The sequence below is a fragment of the Antedon bifida genome, chromosome 7 (assembly GCF_963402885.1).
Source record: "Antedon bifida chromosome 7, ecAntBifi1.1, whole genome shotgun sequence".
In the NCBI taxonomy this organism is placed as follows: Eukaryota; Metazoa; Echinodermata; class Crinoidea; order Comatulida; family Antedonidae; genus Antedon; species Antedon bifida.
In genome coordinates, this window is record NC_136232.1 from 21,548,623 (window position 1) to 21,570,465 (window position 21,843).

At 34.1% G+C, this 21,843-nt stretch overlaps 3 protein-coding genes, 1 long non-coding RNA gene and 1 pseudogene across 4 annotated transcripts in view; 2 read left to right on the forward strand and 3 right to left on the reverse strand.

The window, feature by feature from the left end:
• The window catches only part of LOC144848557 (glutathione S-transferase 3, mitochondrial-like), a 75,039-nt gene that overhangs the window by 34,255 nt on the left and 18,941 nt on the right, over positions 1-21,843 (reverse strand). The window lies entirely within an intron of this gene.
• On the reverse strand, positions 2,868-14,189 carry LOC144848490 (uncharacterized). The gene is made up of 12 exons (XM_078705260.1): positions 14,055-14,189; positions 12,890-12,952; positions 12,216-12,363; positions 11,560-11,755; positions 10,666-10,775; positions 9,579-9,825; positions 8,896-9,042; positions 8,346-8,561; positions 7,759-7,898; positions 7,193-7,363; positions 6,934-6,989; positions 2,868-5,751 (listed from the first exon to the last, which is right to left on the reverse strand). Exons 2-12 carry the CDS (start codon positions 12,939-12,941, stop codon positions 5,597-5,599), a joined length of 1,638 nt encoding a protein of 545 aa, XP_078561386.1. The 5' UTR covers positions 12,942-12,952; positions 14,055-14,189; the 3' UTR covers positions 2,868-5,596.
• Positions 10,137-10,256, reverse strand: LOC144849277 (5S ribosomal RNA; annotated as a pseudogene).
• The window catches only part of LOC144848575 (uncharacterized), a 76,713-nt gene continuing 65,193 nt past the window's right edge, over positions 10,324-21,843 (forward strand). Inside the window, exon 1 of the long non-coding RNA XR_013613883.1 lies at positions 10,324-10,566. This is a non-coding gene — a long non-coding RNA (uncharacterized LOC144848575). The remainder of the gene's footprint in view (positions 10,567-21,843) is intronic.
• Positions 14,859-16,980, forward strand: LOC144847735 (serine protease 23-like). Its single transcript, XM_078704240.1, has one exon. The coding sequence runs from the start codon at positions 15,019-15,021 to the stop codon at positions 16,180-16,182; it is 1,164 nt and encodes a 387-aa protein (XP_078560366.1). The 5' UTR covers positions 14,859-15,018; the 3' UTR covers positions 16,183-16,980.

The following is a 21,843-nucleotide window of genomic DNA, read 5'->3' on the forward strand; positions in this document are numbered from 1 at the left end:
AATTAATGTCTATGAATAAAATACACCTTAGGACAAAATAGATAAATATTTAAAAAGGATTTTTTTGTTACAGTAAGGCATCAAAAAGTGCAATTCCCTAGGTTTGTGGACCTTTTTAAAGCAGAGAAGAAAGCCTTTTTCTTACACCCTTGCCAAATATTATTTATGCACTTATCAAATTTAAACAGCAATAATAAATATAATTGACACCAACTTGTGAATGTCAACTTTTACCACCAGGAAATGACATTTCTGTCTCTAAAAAATAAACAAAAATATATATTTTTTTTCAATTGAATATCGTTTATAGCTCATAAAAAATATGTATTTGTATTTGTAAAAATGTCAATAAAGCCACTGTTCATTTGATGTCAAATTAGTATGTGGGTGTTCTGCTACTATGTGTTTAAGGAAACAAGATATAAGTAAGATCTGCAATTAATAACTGTCAATGTAAATATTATTCCATTTGACAGAACACCTGATGTGTCCAGTGATGGAAAACAAACAGTTAAGTGTCTACAGCAGAGTAGCACAAGGATTTTTACTAATATGCATTTTAAACTAATAATAAACTAAAGCTCTGTCTATACTACCAAACTTTTTATGTGACAAAAAAATGTGATGTGCCCATAATATGGACACCATGACATCACAACACTACCATATTTGAATTGTATTACTACCATATTTGAATTGATCACTACCATATTTGGGCCCATCTTTGTCAGACTAGTTTGACAGAAGCTGAAGATATTAAACTGCTTTTTTGGGACACCTCTATTCAGGGAACTGAATTTAATTAGATGTTTCTAAATTGAATGTTTTTTACACATAACACATTCGTTTATAGACTTTTTTTCTTATTCCCTTTTTAAAAATATGGGAGTCAGCTTGATTGATACCCCTTTGAATCTAGTTGTCCCTTAAATGAACTCTCCCGCCACACCACTGGTAATTATAAAAAACACTTTGGTACTTGAAAGGTATATTTAATTGGCAAATTATCTTTAATCATTTGTCAAAATAGTTACTGTAATGAAATAATGAATGGGTCACTAAGAAAGAATCTATATTAATGTGCACTGTACTCTCCTGTCATAAAAACATGCTTAGACTTTGACATATGAAAATGTGACAGATGGAATGATAATGTAACTGATGGAAACTGATTTGTCACTGGTGGATATATAATGAAATAATTCAATGATTATTAACTGAGGAATTGGCACCAACAAAATTGTTTTTCAGTTGACTAAATATTTCCTAATAAAGATATATAAATTATAATTATATTAACAATATATTTTAATTAGGGACTACCATCATGATGTCATAGATTTGGTAAAATCTAATTCTAGAAATACAAACAAGTAAACAGCCATCATGTACCAAATTCGTCCTCTTTAAATTTGGATATCTGTACAGGTATTTGAAAAATACCGTAAAAACTACGAAACAGTGAAGATCTAGAGATAAACAGGTTCTATACAACAAAATTAATAAATTATATTACTTTATAAAGAACTTCAAACAAAATAATATTATTTATAAAAAATGATTATTATAATAAAATGATAGTATTTTACATAAAAAACATATTGAGGAATGCATTATTAGAAAACACAGTGGTTCGTAATATGTTGACGGACACGAGTGTAGTGAAGCAGAGGAGATGAGGCCTCGAACTGGCGTTACTCTCTCAGAATGGTGCTTTGCGAGCTTTCTAGGTGAATTGATGGTCTAACTGTGGAAAATCTGTAGTTATTCTAACATCAGATAACTGTATTTAAAACTTCATGTTTAAAATATGCAACATAATATCCATCTGAATGTTCTGTCAAACAATATGACATTATGAAGGACATTCCAACAGCTGAGCTGTGTGGTAATTGAATCTGTTGACCTTTGACCAATTCATTTCCTATCTTAAACTGAGGTGATGAAATATTTAATTTGATTCAAGATGCTAAATGAGTTGTGAACAAGTTTATAATTAGGTTGAGGTGTTTAGATGATTAAAAACAGAACAGCAAGGTCATGTTTTGCTTCAATGACCAATCTCATAGTGGAAAACAATTGGTTGCAGGAACAAAAAAGAAACACAAACAAGCTGAAGATGCCTTGTTTATTGCATAAAGCTTTGTCTACACATATCATATCACTACCATATTTGGGCACACTTTTTTTGTCAAACTAGTTTGATAGTGTAGACAGAGCCTTAGTTTTTGAAGCATTTTTTCAGACATAAAACTGGTAACTGTAGATTATTAATCGTCAGATTTTCTATACAGGCCTGTTTCAAAAGCAATATGGTATAATATTAGGATCAAGTGATAGGTGTTGGAAATGGCCACAGGGTAAAAATTCCTAATAAACTTCAATTACTATCTTCATGGGCGACATATTGAAAATAATATAGCTATGTGGTTAGAGATCTATTAATAGAAAATCTAAAATTATCAGATAAACAAACATAATTTTTCTAAATTTAAACATAAGTTTAATTTATATATTGGAAACTAGTGCAGGTGCAGTATATTCGGTTTCATGTGAGAACAAAAATACATTTTTTTACCTAAAACAGTAGAACCGATTATTAAGAGGACATAGTAGGAGTGTCCCTTTAATGGGAGCAGACTGTAGTGTTCAAACATATAGCTCCAGGTTTATTTCATGGAAAATGTGTCCCTTTAATAGGGGTGTCAAAAGTAGCAGTTCTACTACAGTAAAGAGTGATTACTGTATTTCATTGGATACATCTTTGTTTAAAAAGATGATATAAAAATTGAAGTTAAAATGTAACACACGTAATAAAAATCCTTAACTAGTTTTTTTTGATAAAAATAAAGTCAGTATCTAACAAATGATATTCAAATAATTTATTTAACAACAAATACATTTTTATTATGATATAAATATATTTTATTTTACTACTTGAATTAATACAGTACATTGTGGATGGACAAAGATTAGGAATTTATCAAAAAATATCAATAAAAAAGTTATAGAAAGTTACTTTCCCATTTCCAATATTATATTAACATATAAAAGTATTTACCAAACTGTTCCAATGTCGGTGGATGGATGAAGATAGGAAGATCTGGACGGAATTTATCAAACAAAATATATAATACACTTATGTTATTCTTTTAAAAGATGTTATAATATTGTTAACAAATAGAAAGCATTTTTAAATCAAAGTTACTTCCCATTCCAAATATTAAAAATTTAAATACTATAAAATTCTTCACAACAATTAAGAAAATAATTTTATAGGAAAATTATTGAAATCATACTGTAAGAAGCATAAAGATTGTTCCCATGAAAAATCTAATTTAAAGCAAAAAATAGTCAAATTGGCTGCAAGCCAATGGGTTTTGGTTACTTTAACCCTTTATTTTGTCATTTTATAAGCGAAAACATTTTCTTTACGGAAGTGATTATAACTTTGTTAAAACTACAAAATGGCCTATTCAAAGTCTTATTTTATTAATCTTCATTTTTCATGTTTTTATTAGGGGATAATACATCTTTAAGAATTTGTTTCATTTTTATATTTTTAAAAACAACCTAAATCAAACAAATGTGATTTAGTATTTCAACTTGGTGGTCTATCCAATAAAAGAATCCGATAAATTATAGTTGTGAATTAAAGACTTAAGACCACTTAAATGTACTATATCAAGTGATAACTAGAGCACCAATTACATGGCCATATTTGGTATTATGATCTCATCAATGACATCACATGCTATATCTGTAATCGCAAAATCACTTTGCAATGTTATTAGGATGACAACTTACACAAATGAATTACAGCCATGAAAATGTAATGTTTACAATTATAGAATTATGACGTGTTTGCCGTGTCATATTCACACTGTCAAAAAGTAATGTTATGTATTGCTGGTGACAGATAGTCTGAAGTGAAATATAAGGTTAACAGAGAAATTGACAGACACAGTACCATTTTTATGCAACACGAAGTATAATCCTTTCCATTTGATTGGTTGTTTTGTATCACATGCCATGCATTATTCACTCTCATTTTAATAATTTAGTGTACTATTGCATGCTCAGCTTTTTTTTTAATGTAAGGAATTTGAGAATGTTCAAACTCAAGAAAACATTTTTCCTACTGTTCTCATTAATTAATTGTATAATATATTGATTTGTGGAAATTCTAAACTAAGTTCGCGGTTCTTAATGATATAAATAAGAAGCCTATAAAAACTGTGTTGTAGGATGAGGGGGTATGCAGCACCAATGACTGGTAATAGCACTGAATCTCTAAAATTTAGAATAGCTAGTGGTAAGAAAATGATATCTCACCTCCCCAATACTTGAGGTCTGATCAATGTATTGTGTAGGCCTACTTTATTTCAGTTGTTTATTTGTTCTTCCAATGTTTTATTTTTTTACTGCTGAAGTATTTCACATTTTTATATTAAACTTTCTGACTTTCACATGGAATCAGTGCTCATAACTATTGGTAGAGGTACGAGTACCAGGATACTGATCTGAAGGTTCTAGGATTGATCCAAAATCCTTTCTTTCTCCGAAAATACTCTCCGTAATATATAATTATGTTACACACCATTTTAATATTGTGCAATTCTGTGTATTCACTTCTTTTTTTATACCATGACTTTATGACAGATACTAAGATTATATCATGTGTCAAATGAAAGGAAGGCAGGCCAGGTGTTGAATGATCTGATTTAAACACTTCTAATGTTTGTTATAGTACTGAACATTCCATTGGCATTACTAACATTTCTAATATCAGTGGTTGCCAAAAATGTTTTCTCAATGTTGTAATATATTATAAGAAATCTTAAAATTTGCAATTTTTTTTAATTAAAAAAAAAACCAAATCAACTACAGGTGTCAGTGTTGAATTTCAATTGTTTTTTTTTGTCTTTCCCAATTTGTATAAATATGTAAAATCTTTATATTTACCTCAGAAGTTACTTTGGTTATTCAATGAACAAATCTTAATTAAAAGAAAAAATATTTCATTTCATTAGTTTTTTCTCCACTTCCAGTTTATAAAAATGTAAAACTCTTTATATAGCTCAGAAGCTGCTTCAGACATCCATCATGCAAAGTGGAAGAAAACATCACCTACCAGTACATCTTCTACACTGAGCTCACCAGTAAGGCCATCCAATAGCAGGAAATGATGGCAAGAAGTATCTCATTCTACAAGTTCAAGTTTGCAGACAGTTTCATCAAAACATGGGCAGTAGTATTCCTGGACAATTTGTACCGGGAAGTAGAAGGTGAAGATTGATAGTCTTGCTGGAAAACTCACCAGATGATAGCTGAAGAAGCTGGAAGCTACTTCCTGGCAGTCAAAGACCCTCACAACCAAGAGCAAACGTCTTGCTGTTAAACTTTAAAATCAGATGACATCAGAAGGTGGATGAAACATTCTGACAGACTGTCAACTATTCCATGGCAGTCAAAGACCCTGATAACTTAAAAAAATCTTGGGGCAACACATCAGATGACATCAGAAACAGGGTGCGCCATTCATACAGAGTTCCTGGCAGTCAAACATTCTGATGAACCAGGATCATTTTTTATGTCAGTTTGTAGGAGAGGTTATTGGTGGATTAGGAACAATGATGCGATTGTTGTTGGCAGGATGTCCTTGAGGAGAGTTCATAGTGAGTTTGGTGTCTGCAGAGAATGTGATCTCATAAGGATCTTGTGCTGATGTGCCAAAGTTAATTCGACCATCTGATAAAAAGAAAAATTATTACTTGTACTATTACTTATGTATATATTTATGGGGATACAACATTCCTAAAGCTCTGTCTACACTATCAGACTTTATGTGACAGCAAAGTGTGATGTGCCCATATATGGATATGATGATGTCATATCAGTACCATATTTGGGCATATCACTACAAAAGTTGGGCACATTACACATTTTTTGTCAAACTAGTTTGATAGTGAAGACCAGAGCCATATATATAAAGAGTTACGACATTGAAGATTAGAAGCCATTTTTGTGTCAAAGTATTCGCACGCTGAGGGCGCGCGCGTCTCTTTTGTATAGCGTTTTCCTGTAGTTTCATGCATTATTTTTAGATTTTGTTGTCAATGAAATAACGCTTAGATTCCGTTTTTATTTTAGTAATTAATTTTATTAATGGTATTGATTTGTTAAAATATATATATATTTTTTATAATAACAAAAAAATAAATGCTAGGGCCTACATGGAAGTTAGGATACATCAAAGAATGAACCAATACAAAAAACACACAAATTCACCCCTCTTTTTATGCAGTATGTGGCTTTCTGTGTGTTTTTTACACAAACTGCGCAGCCAACGTAATTAACATTCAGAGACTCGTTCATTATTTCATTTGTAATAATTTGCCTTTATTATTTAAATAGTGTTCATACCCTTTTCAGTATATTAACAAATATATCCACGACACTTTATTATTTTATTTAGTCATCAAAGCATGAATTATGAATTGAAACTATTACATAATTGTTATTAATGGGACGTAGTTATGGGATGTTTTGTTCCAAAATCAATCAATCGAACGTTATAATGTACTAGCGCACGCGCGCACAATATTCTTTGGCGCAAGTACTTCTGTACGCTGTGCACGTCGATATTTCACCGTAAAATGTGCAATTACATGTTTTTAAATATAAGAAAAAGTTGAAAGTATTTTGTTGCTCCTATACTTTACATGCATTAACGGAGACAAGTTTGACACAAATTGATCTGCATATCACGTGACTATAATCCAATGTCGTAATTCTTTATATATATGGCTCTGGTGAAGACTATCTTCCATAGACATGATTATCTAGCAAATCTCTCAAACATATCCATAACAGAATTATAAAGGTTATAAAAATATAATTTCATACAATATACATATTCAAAGTCAGTACCTGCAGCTTGTTCTGAGCCACTGCTAGTAGCAATCTCTTTCCAACCTGTCCAATAACTGGTATAAAAAATAAATAAAAATAATAAGATAAAACAGATTGTCTAAAGGTTATGTTTTGACATAAAAAAAAAATTAAGTACACAGTGTCTACTGTAAAAAACGATTTTAGCATTATGCAAGAAACATTCAAAGAATTGATATAATTGTATTTAAAAAAACAGAAAGAAACAAGTTTTATGTGTTTAATTTCAAACGCTTACTCTTCAAAATTCAATCCAGTTGTCCATTCTAAAAGTTCATCGACCTCACACTCATCAACGGCATGGAGACCATCTTTTTCCAAAGCAGCCACCATTCCCTCAGCAGTGCCCTCTATGATGGCGACAGTGTCAGCATCACCACTTTTGGCTTTTAACATACCTTCTTTATACCTGCAAAAAGGAATCAACGTACACTCATATTCAGAACATAAAGGCCAGTTTAGACAGCGTTGAGGGTCTTTCACAATTGATCTGGATTTGGCTCTGGAGCAGAAATTAAAATCGCAATGCTTTCAATGCTGTCAGTATACACACAATACTTGTGTTGTGGTCCAGTTTCCAGCGACATAACCACCTTCCAGCAACCAAATGAGTTAGTAGTTAGAGAAGCGATTTCTTTTCTTGCTGGACCGGAGTAGTATAAACACGCAGCCTGAACCACCTCGATGTGAGCTGGAGTCAAAACTGCCACCATGAACCAGAACAGGTGTGAAAGGAAACATTCTGTTATTATTACTACTTGTTCAAAGGCAATGGTCAGGCCCATTTTATTTATTATTACTTACATTTTTTTCATCCATTCTACTTTTCTCTTTCTTTTCTTCTTGTCTACATCTTCTCGTCTTTTTAATTTTGAATGGTGAAAATCTTTGGTTACTTTTGATGACTCCCATGCTACAGGGTCTTGATCCGCTCTTACAAGCAACTGAAATATACAACAAATAGTTGTTAATTTGAATCTGTGGTGCAAATTCTATAAATTTGCCGATGCTAGTCAATCACTATCACTTAATTCCAGTAAATACCAATTGCTTTAGAGTCTGTGTGAGTAGAATGTTGAGTGGAATTTCTTTCAGTTCCACGTCAATATAAGCCTAGTCTATAATAGAAAACTTTAGTTTGCAAACATGAGGAAACAGGAGTTTGTTGAAATAGTTTTCCAGTGTAGACCTTTGGCAAATTACAGAAAACTAGTTTGTAGATGTTATATGCCGTACACCTTTTTGAAAAACTATTTTGCTGAAGATTATGAATTGACAGCCCAGTAACTAATGTAGACAGACACCACAATTTATCTAAAAGTTTAGTCAAGTTAGCTAGTTTGGAATATAGGCTTAAGCCTACAGTACTTGAAATCTACGAAAAAACCTACCCTATCAGAGACAAGTCTCCACCCATTATTTTCAAACCGCTTATACCAGCCCTGCTTGCCATTACTCCTTATTCGTGTATTCGTTTTATTGTGTACATCTCTGGCTGCTGCGCGCTTAGTACAAGCCTTGGTGTAATCCTTAGGACTGTTGGCGCACATATCAACAATGTTACGATGGGTGTATATCTTGTAGTAGATGTTTGGTGGAAATCTATCCTAAATACCAAATTAAATTTATACAAAATATAAATTAACAGAGATTAGGGGATCCATTTGGGACCCAATTTTCCCTTCAATAGGGGTGTCACCACAATAGGGAATGGTTGTAGTGTTAAAACACATTACACCTCAATCATTTCATAGTAAAGTGTCTTCTTAATAAAGTTGTGGCCCCTGGATAGGAGTTCCTCTGAAAAGGGAGGAGGGGTTCAACTGTACACTATGTTCATAACTTCCCACTAAGAAGCCTGCTAAATATGGAACCACTTAATGTTCAGTCTGAAGGACAAATATTGACAGCATAGCATATCTCCAAAGTGTCAAAACCTACCCCAGCCAATCTGAATTTGATGTGGATGCCAGCTGCAGCATCTAGCAAGGCAGCTTCCTTGGGGTTGATGCATTTAAGCATCATTGATGGGTCTCCACGACACTTGAAGTTGATAAGATCACGGTAGTAACGATAAACTTGAACGTCCTATGAAATTAATAAGAAATTAAATATGCAACAAATAACAGACACTTCACATTGCAAAAAAAAGTTATCAGCAATTTTATATTATATTATTGCATTATAAATTTAAAACAATGGCATATTTTTTTTTATCATTTTGTTTTCATTTTTAAATTTTTTTTTTTTCGGTTTTAATTGTACTTCTGCAATACAAGTTTAGCTCTAATAGCGTTTGCTCTGTACTTGATATTAAACTCAAATATATTTAAAAAAAAAAAACAATTTAAAACAATGGAAATCTATTCCATGCTTCTGATTAATAACTGTTGACAATATTCATAGAGACTTTTATATTTTAAAAATAAAATGGACACACAAATTCATATGATTTTTATAGGTTTTTTTCAGAAAAAAAGTATTGTAGTCAATTCCATACTGGATCATTCTCCACCCCATAGTAACTATTCATATTATTTAATTATTTGTTTGTGAGTGAGTGTTTGTTTAGGATTTGGAGGGGTGTGTGGTTTTTGTGGATAAATCTTCATCTGAATACTCACTATGTGTCTACGCCATGCACACTGTATAATCTTTGCAGCCTCGTTGCGATCCAAAGGTATGGATCGTTTCTTTTTCTTGTAATAGATAACAGGCTTGACGGGAATAACATCTACGTGGCTATTCTTTGGTGAGAACGTTTGCGGTGAAGGTGGCAATATTCTTACCGACTTTTTACTCGTTTTTAATCGTTTTCTATACACTTTATGCCACCAGTTCTGGATAAAATTTGCGCAGAAATGTTCAAAACTGAAAATGTAAACAAAAATTAAATGTTTACACTTTCCTTATTTTTATTTATTAGATGATTTTATTTTATTTCTTTATTTTATTCCATCGAAACCAACAGCGATAATTACCGCCACTAACAGGTTTGATTTAACAGGACTGTTTAAAGCACCTTGATTGGTCCTAACATTGATCAAGGGCTTAGTCTCGTCCAGTGTCCACCTTGACCAGAGGAAAAGCATGAGCCAATACGTCTGAGGCAGATACTAGATGCAGGGGCTGCAATAAGAGTCAGCAATGCTGATTTCAAATGCCTAACTGGACCCCAGCTCCATATACAGCACCCGATATTCCCAGATGGTCTCCCATCCAAGCTCTAACCAGGCCCAACGTTGCTTATAATTTTGGTGATCTAACGAGAACCAGTGTTTCAACGTGGTAAAGCCGTATATATATATAGTGCGTACAACTGAGGACTAGTGCTGTTCCGCCGTACCACGCCGAGAATGTTAAAGAGTCGCTATCCAATCGAGTTTGAACAATACCATGAAAGCCCCAGTGGTCTAATGGTTAGGACATCTGCATATCAAGCAGGCGGTCCGAGTTCGAGTCTCGGTTGGGGCGACTTTTTCTCATTCTCACAGATTTCCTCATCTTTATCGTTTCAAATTAATTAATTAAATTTCAGTATATCACCGGGCGGTTTAGAATTAATGTTCTTTGCCTGATTTGTTTATATATATATATATATATATTTAATTTGTATAAAAAAATTTGTTTTAAGTTTTAGTTGAATGTATGCACAACCCAAAATAAGTAATAGTTTATCAGTATGTTTGCAATATACTGTACAATACTCACGATAAAATTTCTTTATGCCCCTTTTGTATTGCTGAATTTCTGTAGTTGTTGTAGTACTTATGTAACCGTTCTTTGGCTGTTGGTTTATGTAAACCTTTGATACTTGGCTTCTGAAAATAACATTACATTTTGTAATAGAACTCAGCTGGTATCTATTTATACACACATGGGTTTTAGAGATCAACATTGTAGATAAAATGTGTCGCTACATGATACAAGTGCAAACTTGAACCTACAATATAGAATTTTACTAGAAAAAGAAGTAACTTTCGGCACGGTCACTGTACCAATGGTATGGTCAACTATGCTAATGGTATGGTCAACTATGCTAATGGTATGGTCAACTATGATAATGGTATGGTCAACTATACTAATGGTATGGTCAACTATGCTAATGGTATGGTCAACTATCCTAATGGTAGGGTCAACTATCCTAATGGTAGGGTCAACTATGCTAATGGTAGGGTTAACTATGCTAATGGTACGGTCAACTATCCTAATTGTACGGTCACCATACCAATAGTATGGTAAACATACCAATGGTAGTCACCATACCAATAGTACGGTAAACATACCAATTTTACGGTCACTATACCAATGGTACGGTCAATTATGCTAATGGTATGGTCATTCATACTTGTAAATTATTATTATTTTCTATCAAATACAGGAAATACATGTAATGTAAATTTTACTATCGGCACGGCCTAGATCTCTCTCTGTATCTATAGACATTACAGTTGACCATGCATATAAGAAACAATAAGTTAGCCTCCATTACACCATCAGTTGACCATCCTTACCATAAACTTTAAACATTCACACCATGCCGATATCAATCAGATACAGAAAGCAACTTTCAAAACATATAAACTTGAAAAATACAAATTTTACCTGTGAAACTGGAGACTTATTGCCGGAACTGGAATCAGATTTAACAAGATTTTTAGAGGAAGACTTCTTGACGGGGGATGTTGATTTTGATCTTGGTGGTGTTTCTACATCTTGTAATCTATGCTTGCTGGACTTTAACTGTTGGTAGATAACCTCTGTGCTAAGGTGTGGATGCAGCACCGCTAAAATTGCACATCTGAAAAAAAAAGAAGTTTAGTTTATTGTTCAAAGTACAATATTACATTCTTATTGATGATGTATATAACATGCAAATGAAGGGTATTGGATTCATATAGAGAGGTGAAGAGACCTTGCTTGAATTGGTATTCAGTGGTTGGTAGAAGAAACAGGATTCCAGTCAGTTCAGTTCTTTTGTCATATCTTCTGAGTCATAGTCAATTCATTTACTTGGACTGGTAAAATTTTAAAAATTAAATCTTGTATGGTCTTGTGCCATCCACAGTGCATTGTATATGGTCACACAAGACTAGCAATCAATCTTTTTGGCTAGGCTACCAAGATCTTTTGGGGGAAAACAGGATGACACAATCAGGTCACAAATCGGTGCCTTCTCACATCATATTTCTACCATTTCATCATGCTAGAACTGTAGTTATTTAATCTTGGTGATGGTTATACTTTTGTTATCTTCTCACCTAACTTGGCATCCCCTCCACAACCTTTGAAGCTCAATAGTAGCTGCTAGCCTCCTGTCATCGCGACTGCTACTTTCTTTGATAATTTTCAGTCGTTCAGATTTTGGTGACTTGGAAAAGGCGAGCACTTTATCGTTTGCTTCATCTCCTAGAAAATGTATATAGAGTTAAGCTCTGTTTAGACTATCAAATTTGATGTGACAAAAAAATGTGATGTGCCCATATATGGACATGATGATGTCATATCACTACCATATGTTGGTATATCACTACCATATTTGGGCACATCACACTGTTTTTGTCAAACTAGTTTGATAGTCTAGACAGAGCTTTACTGTTAATAAACTGCATTACTTTTTTAAGGGCCTTAAGCAAGTTTGACCCCTTTTAAACTTACAATTAGGGCCGGCCTAGGATTGGCTCTGGATCGGCAAGTGTAAATACTCCACAAAGTCGAAGCTGCTTTTTTTTGCTATGGGTGTCATGATAGATTGGGTACCCAAACAATTATATTTTGACTCGATCCTAAACTCAGCCAAGCATTTGTATTAAATGTGGTCTTAGGGAGTTGTTTTCTGTTTCCGTCAAGACGATGGAAGCGTATATCTTCAGATTTCTTAAATTATCTGTTATCATAAATGTTAATACTTCAATCTGAATATCTTTAAACACACCTGGAAATGTCACAGCTTCGAGTATATCTAACACTTGTTTTTTACTTAACATCTTGAGTTTTTCTGAAAACAAATATTTTCAATCATAATTTAAAATTATTTAATAATGTATTATAGACAGAAAGGTGCCAAGTACTATTAATATTATCTCTAGGCTACAGTAGCCTACAGAATGTCTGTAATTACTAGTTATGAATGATGGCAATTTGGCTAAATTATGGCTGTACAGAAATAAAATCATTTATTTCATATCATTTCCATGCCTGCCTAGCTATAGGCCTAGGCTAGAATACTGTAGGTAAACAACAAGATTTTAGACAGTCAGTTGGAAATCTAGTATACTAATGCACTTGTCAATTGTATGACCCACTATACGACCCCCGGGAGAGGTGCGTCATTTGTCCGACGTGTGTCATACCTTATGAATACCATGACGCACATGTGCGTCAAAAATGTGACTTACCTTTAGGTGACCATGACGCACCCATTTTGACGCACTGTGACCATGTTATTTATGATATGGTGGGTGGTAAAGTGACAGACATTGACCCACCATTGTTCATTAATGTGACGTACCATCTAGGTTTTTTGACGCACCCCTGCGTCAATAATTATTTGTAAATGACGCACCATTGACGCACCTCTCCCGGGGGTCGTATAGTGGGTCATACAATTGACAAGTGCATAATAGCCTAGCCAGGCTAACTACTAACTAGGCCTAGAACCCTACTCTACTGCGCGCGTACGGACCTTACCTATAAAATAGGTTAGGCCTAGTAGGTAGGCCTACCTTCTAGAGGCCTAGCTAAGAGTAAGACTAAGAGGCTAGTACTACTCACTGAGGCCTACCTTTATTTATAAAATAATAAATAAAAGGAATTGAAAGAAAGGAAGAAAAGGCCTATTACAGGTCACGGCAATACCAAAAGGATATGCTCTGGAACAACGTCTATCATACTGTCATTTTTTAGGCTTAACGAGCTTATTTATGCTAGGCCTACAGTCGGGCTTGTCAGCTTCCGCTTTGAGGAGGAGCTGAGCTGCTGAATGAGTGCGCTGGTTGGATGGATAATACATTACTAGCTTAGTTAGGCTAGGCCTAGCCTTGGCTTGTTTTAGGCCTGCTTAGTTAGTCAATAAAAAACAAATTAAATTCACAACTTACATTATCCGGATCATTAACACATGTATGACGTAATGAAATATCCCATTTTAATTACATTTTGACATAGAAATAACATTTAACAGACTTGATTTTTATACAGATCTACTATCTCATCAGGAGCGCATAATGTTACCGTGGAGATTTTAAAAAAGAGGGCGCTATATAAATTTTATTAGCTATGCATTATTTCTAATCGATCAAAAAAGGTTGTACTTATAGTATTTGCCTACTTATAAATTAGTTATTTATACTGTAGGAATGTATTCTTTCAGTATTTGATTTAGATAAAGAATTGAGTGTTACATAACAATGCCTTAACAATCTATGTCTACCGTAACTTGTATTATACATCATCACTATTAAATAAAATATAATGGTTCTCTCTTTTTCAATTCAACCATAACACCCTACTTTAAAAGTTCAAGGTATTAAATAGTTTATTCTCTTCCTGTGGGAAAATGAATCCTTTAAACATAAATAGAAATAATATTATAGTAATAAATCCAACAAAATCGAACCATAGAACATAATTTATTCCATTTCGACAGTTGTTAGTTTTATTACAGTGACACTCCACAATCGGAAATAACTTATGAAACTTCCTTCTGCTGTAAACGAGAACTAACACTATATCCTGGTTGTGATTGGTCAGCTGTTCGCCTCTAATAAAGTAACTGATTGGTGGAAATAATCCAGGGTTAGTTACTTCCGCCAATCAATCAAGTTTATTCTACTTTGTCCCGCCCATTAATGAATTGGAGCAATCAGAAAGAACCAGTTTCAGCATCTTTATTCTGTTTGACTATTTCCCGATTTTAATCTTGTCGGTTCGGGGTGAGTGTGTGGTGCCCGTCGTGGATATAAAGTCGTCGGGATATTTTTTTTATTGGAAGGTGATACTGAATCAAGCCCTGGATATCGCCGAGTTTAATAGGAAATTGAGCAGATAAAGGAGGCTTAGAAAATGTATTCTATACTACGTATTCTTATATGTTTAATCATTCCATGTTCACTAGCTTTCGAGAACAAACGGCTGGAAACTTTTAATTTGCCAAAGGATACCACGGTACATCTGGTTGTGAAGGAAGAGCAGGCGACATTTGGTGGTGGATTCGGATCCGGTGGATTTAATTTAACCATTGACTATGAAGAAGAATCTACCTTGGATGTTATCACGAAAGAACGAGCTGAGCAGGATTTATCTTACGAAACGGTTGACGAATATGGAAATAAGAAAGACATACGAGTAAAATTAAAGCACGCTTTTGTGGTTTATTTAAATGAATATTCTGAAAAGTTGAAGAAAGCTGAGCTGGATTGGGATCTTCTAGAGGAGCACAGGCGCAGCAGACGCGACGTCTTCCAAGACGATACGCGCTTTCCAATCACCGAAGCGGAAGCGTTCGATGGCCTACCGTTCTCAGCAGTTGTCACTTTCAACATTGGATGCTCAGGGATTTTAGTCGGTGAAAAACACGTTTTAACAGCCGCACATTGTTTCCACGACGGTAAAAAATACATTCACAAAACTAAGGATATTAGAGTAGGTTTTAGAAAGAACAAAACGCTCTCCACGTATGACGTCAACACTGATCCATCAAAGGCTTTCTATTGGATAAGAGTTGCTAAGCTAAATCTACCAGCCGCTTGGTCAATAACCAGATACAGCCGCAAAGGTGCCTTGCTCCCCGTACCTCTTCATGATGACTACGCTATTGTTGAGCTTAAACGCTCACTAGATAACCGAGAACCAATGGATTTTAGCATAAGTTCACACGGAAACGTTGGTGCGGGAACACGCGTTCACATGGGCGCATTTGACGAAAAATCCGACCAGTCTGTCATGATGTATCGCTATTGTCCGGTGGCATATGAAGAGCAAAGTATGACGTATCAATTCTGTGACGCGTCTTCTAGCGCATCAGGCGCTGGTGTTTACATCCGTGAGTGGAATGGTTTATTTGGAGAGTTTGATCGCAAAGTTGTTGGCGTGTTTGTTGGTAAGCACACATTGAGGGAAGGGAGTGGTCGTGAAGAAAAGGTGAACGCGGCATTGCGGTTAACTCCTTTGAAGTTTGCTCAGGTGTGTTTCTGGATCACTGGATCGTACAGTAGCTGTCACGTCTGATTTGTATTGACAATTTAAAATTGAAGTTTTGTTATTGTCACTTGAACTCGGCAATGTTGAACAACAGAAAAAACAACAGCAACAACAGAAAAAATATTTAGGCAGTCAATGTTTTCTAGAATGAGGGTAAACACACGGTGTTTAATTTGTTAAAGAAACCATTTCATAAAATTTTTATAATTTACATTACCTACCAAGAAAAGCCAATGTCAGTGTCAATGTCAACATGTATATTTTTTATTCACAATTTTGAATTACGTTAAGATACGTTTCGTAAAAAGATCGTTACGTTAAACGTATTACATTACGTTAAGTAGTGTAAAGTAGGCCTACATTGCTAAATGTTTTGGAATATATAACTACGTATGCGAGTAAGTAACGTAAATAACGAGTACTGTAGCCGTACGTTACGTTTAGTAAAAATACGTTAGATAACGAATATGCATTACGTTAACAAATATTTATGTAGGCCTACATTGCGATATGTTTTGTAAACATTCAACTACGTTACGTATTTCAAGTACGTTACACAGTACCCGTACGTTACGTTTAGTAAAAGTACGTTAGATAACGAATACATTACGTTAACAAATTTAATTATTCATGTAGGCCTACATTGCGATATATTTTGTAAACATTCAACTACGTTACGTCAACGTTACAAAAAAACGAGTAACCGTACGTTACGTTTAATAATGTAAGTATTAAGTTCTATAATGTAGGTGGAGTATATTACGTTAGAAAATGTTAAACTACTGTAAGTTAGGCCTCCTTAATTGAATCTCATTCTCAATCTCATACAGTAGTTGAAAATAAATTTTGTGGGAGATATTGTTACATAGTATGAATTGTTATTCTTTATTTAGTTATCCGTATTAATTACACATGCACTTCATTTAATGTAGTAACTTTTTTTTCTGTAGGTCAAGGTATCATAGTTGTTATGTTGTTTTACCAGCGTGCGTTTCTCGACTGTGTTTGCGTCACGTCACGTTGTACGGTTAATATTCCATTGTTTACCAGATGTTAACAATCATTTTTGTAATTGTTATCATTTGCGGATAAAGTAATATTATTTTTTTGCGTTTTTTGGAAAACTAGCATATCATTATTCTGTAAAAAAAGCTATTTGGCAATTTGTATAGACTTTCTTTTTCCAAACTAAAAGTTTGCTAGTGTAGACTTCTAGAAGCTTTTTTTCTGCAATTTTTCCAAAGCCTGTCATCTGGTAAAACTTTTGATAACTTTTCTTGGCAACTCGGAGTTTTCTCGAGTTTACAAACAAAAATTTTATTTTCCAGTATATTCTAAAGTCATACTTTGGAAACAATCATAGTGGTTATAAAAAGTCAAAGAAATTTAATGAAAAACTCACTAGGCCACAAGTATTCTATTTTAAAAATGACAAAAACTAAGCAGCATGCAACTTGTCTTGCAGTACTCTAAAAATCTTTAAAAAGTTTTATTGGGGGTAAAAGTTTTAATCGTACAGAGTACTACCATTATTTAACCATATTTATGAGTAATGAGTTAAGTTACCATTCGACTGTTATCTGTGACCAGTAGCAAGAACATGATTTCTTTTAATTTTTAATTTCCTGTAAAACGTCAGTTTTTATATCTATCAGTAGACCTACAACCTCTTAGTTCATTCGTTGGAAACGTTCAAGATGTTCGCAAAACATGAAAGAAATTAAACCGATTGGGATTAGTTAGTTGCATATTAATTGTCGCATAGGAAACAATACAGCTTAAGTTGATTAAGAAAAGCAAGCATAGAATGACCTTTTACACCACAGAACATAGTACCCTGGTGGTAGTGGTTTTGTATGGAACGCCAAAAGTGTCAAATGAAACCGTTGGGGATTAGTTGCATATTAATTGGAAATAATAAAACTTACTGTAGAAGAATGATACAGTATATTTCATACTAAAGTTTGGTTCCCACTAGGACGTAACGTAAGGACGTAGAGACGCAACGCAAGCGAGGTGACCAATCACACGCGAATGTTTGAATAATCCATCGCTTGTGAGTGGTCAACTAACTTACGTTGCGTTACGTCCTTGTGTTGCGTCTCTATTGGGGTCAACAAAGTACACGTAACACACACTCGTGGCTGCTGATTAAAATATCTTATAATTATTTGAAATCTAATTTGACCAGTAGACCTAAAGGAAACATTTAAATTACGACTTTAAAAATATAAAGCCTCAATGTTACTGCATTTGCAGACATCTGTTGTGGAATCATTAGAGCAGAAATAACATACTTAATAGGCCTACAACGTGACTATTGTATTTCGTTCATTTCATCAATCATGTTCTCGAAAATTTATAAAACGCTCCAGCACATAATATTATTGAATGAATGAACTGTAATCTTAGTTTTTCAAAAGCAGGGAAGAGTTGTAATTTAACTCTTCCCTGCTCAAAAGTATGGTTTTAGATATGGATTACGGTTTTGGATTTCTTGAAGATAATATCTAAAGTTTATTTAATATTGGATGGTATAAATTGAATCATATACTGTAACAAAAGCTATATTAGTTTATTTAATGTTGTTTCGGTCACTGACTTTCGGTCTCTGTGTATACACTTTGCAGATTAATCAATATCACGTTAACACACATTTATATAGACCCATGCAGTGATCTAAATATATAACAGTGTATTGTAAGTTCGAATACCGTATTATTTGAATAAACGCCCGGGTCTTTTTTTGTTCATGAGGGTTTTAGGGTGAGGGGTTGGGCTGTTTCGTGTATTCGGGGAAGACATTTGTTTGTTTTGGGTGTAATAATGGTAACATATATAATCAAATCATTAGCCCTATAGATATGGAAAATATAACACTTTAATGCTTGGAAAATTGTAGATCATGACAATCAATGAATTCTACTATAAATAGAAATGTGTGGTAATACAATGTGTATTATTCGAGGGGATGGGGGATGTTTATTTAAAATGATGTTCTATGAAGGCGTTTATTCGATAGAGGCGTTTATTCAAAGCGGGGCATTTATTCGACTAAATACGGTATCTTGAATGTTCTTAAATTAAGAAAAGGTTGAGTGAACTTAACCGCTGGACTTGACCCGAAACGCACTGTCCCTTAAAATCTAATTTGTCAATCTCGTTCTTCATTCCAAAAGTTCTTACACAATTTTAAATCGATTCGACACAAAGTAAAAAAAACGAACCAATTTTCCCAATAAAGGAGACGATCCATTTTCATTTTTCACGAGAAAGAAATCTATCGAGACCAATTAAATAGTTATTGAGGTGTATACGGTTTCCTTATTGAGTGTCAAATGTGTATCTTCCTGTCTAAGCGAGGACAGATTATTTAAAAGGTATATTTAAGGCATATTCCTGAGCATGTTTGCACGAACTGCCGTTTCGACGACACAACACCTGTTGTTGGGCCTAAATGAGGGAATAAGAACAGATAACATTTGATAACAGATTAATGTTACTTTAAAATAGATGTAGCAATAACAACATAGTTTGGTAATAGCCTATATTATTTTGAAGTTCATATAGGCCTAAAGCCTTGTCTACACTATCAAATTTTATGTAACAAAAAATGTGTTGTGACCATATATGGTCATGATGATGTCATATCACTACCATATTTGAGCACATAGTTTTCGTTAACCAAAATGCAAATTAACACTTTTTAGAAGTTCTCGTTGTCTCTGCATTTAATATGCTATTTCTGAAGGTATTTCGTTGATGCCAGGAAAATTTCATAACATACACAATGTTTATTCATGTTTGACAACACATTATCTGTCAAGTTTATTTTCCTTTATGGTGCTGGAGTCCCAGCCTACGTACTCTTAAAACATCCCATATATGCTATACTAAACATGGTGGTTGATTTACGCGACACATTATCAACCGTTTGAACTTTTTCCTGGCAACTTCAAAATAATTAAAAGTTCGAACATTCTCAAGAGAGGAGAAGGTGAACATAGTTAATAGATCTTGTTCAAGCAAACCCAAAAGTCTGGCAATCTGACCTTGATTCAAATTGTGTAATAAATAATAACGTATGTATACCAATATTGGTTAAAACATTAGCAGGAATTTAATCCCGAATAACATGAAAAACCAAAAGAAATACCGATCAAAAGGCAGATAAATAGGTCAAGCCAATTATTTACATTTACTTATAATTTCAATTAAATTTCTATTCGAATTGACAGGCCTATAGACATATGTGTGGGCGACACGACGGGGTGGAGGGAAGGGAAACATCAATGAGTCGGAGTAAGTGTTTGGGCCTTCGTTTTGGAAATCCATTTTCCATGCTTTATTTGGTTACGATCTGTATTTATGTTTACTTTTGCTAGGCCTAAAGCTAAAAATATATCTATATTTTTACCAACTTTTTCACAGAGTACAGTTCCGTCACCGTGACTCATGGGGATGCTTTGAAGGGGGATTTAATTTCCTAGGAAATGACCGTCTGTATCTGTATGATGGGTGATGCGGCGTCAATCTGTGTCTTGTATACTGTAATAATTATATAATATGTGTTTAATATACTTATTTTAGGCCTATGATAGCTCGAATAGTAGTTTCTTCAAAATGTTCTTGCTCAGCCAATTACCTTTCAGAAGTGTTACATTCATATCTCATTTTGTTGACGTCAGCATGTGAAAATAATGTGACTGAAGGTGTATCCGGTAATGTCACAATGCTAATTGTATGACATCCACAACATAGACATTTAGCGCACGCATTTTACGTGTACGTTGGGGTTGCGCGGATATCTTGAATCGTCCGGGTGACGATTAAGGAGTATTGTTTGTATATTATTAATAGATAGATTAATAGTTAGGAACATTTTATTGCCAAACATTTTGGATTGAGCGACCGATTAGGCATATATCTGGGTTTCTTTTTTATTGTTGTACGTTTTTGTTGTAAAAAAAAACATTATCTACAACATTACTGTCCTTAAAGCCTGTGTTTGAGATGTGCCTACTGGGGACTATGCTTACATAGCTAATAATGTAACACCAATGTTATAATTAATTTTCAAGTCAAGCCGTTGGACATACAAAACCAAGTGTGACCTCTTCTTATATTAAATTAAAGACATTTTATAAATTATTTTCAAAACAAGCTTTAGTCCTCAGCTACAATTTGTTTACATTTTAGTAGGCTATGGTTAGCCTTGGATCAATCCTTCTTTTCCTCCCTTCCCATGTCTTTGATCCGCCCTTTGACAAGGGTCTCATCTCCCTGGGTATTCCGTGACGATACGTCTAATTGAAGACACGTTCTCTGATGTTAGCTACAATAATTCATTCGGAGACAGCCATAATTTAATTAAGATATTATGCATGGTTGTGATAATTATTCTGATCCCGTGTCTATAGGGACTTGAAAGATAACATGTCTATAGGGACTTATAAGATAACTTGTCCTTTAAGGAAAAACAAATCTAGATATTAAAGCGTGATGGGTGAGAAAAGAAGAAAAGGCGGGTAAGAGTTAGGAAACTTCACTCAGTCGAGATCCGAACTTGGACTTACAGTAAGCCTTGGTTCCCACTATGACGCATGTTACGTCACACTTTGTAATAATCGTTGCACTTGGTAAAATGCTTTCGATTTGCGACGACTAAAAACAGGGGTGAGTGGGATT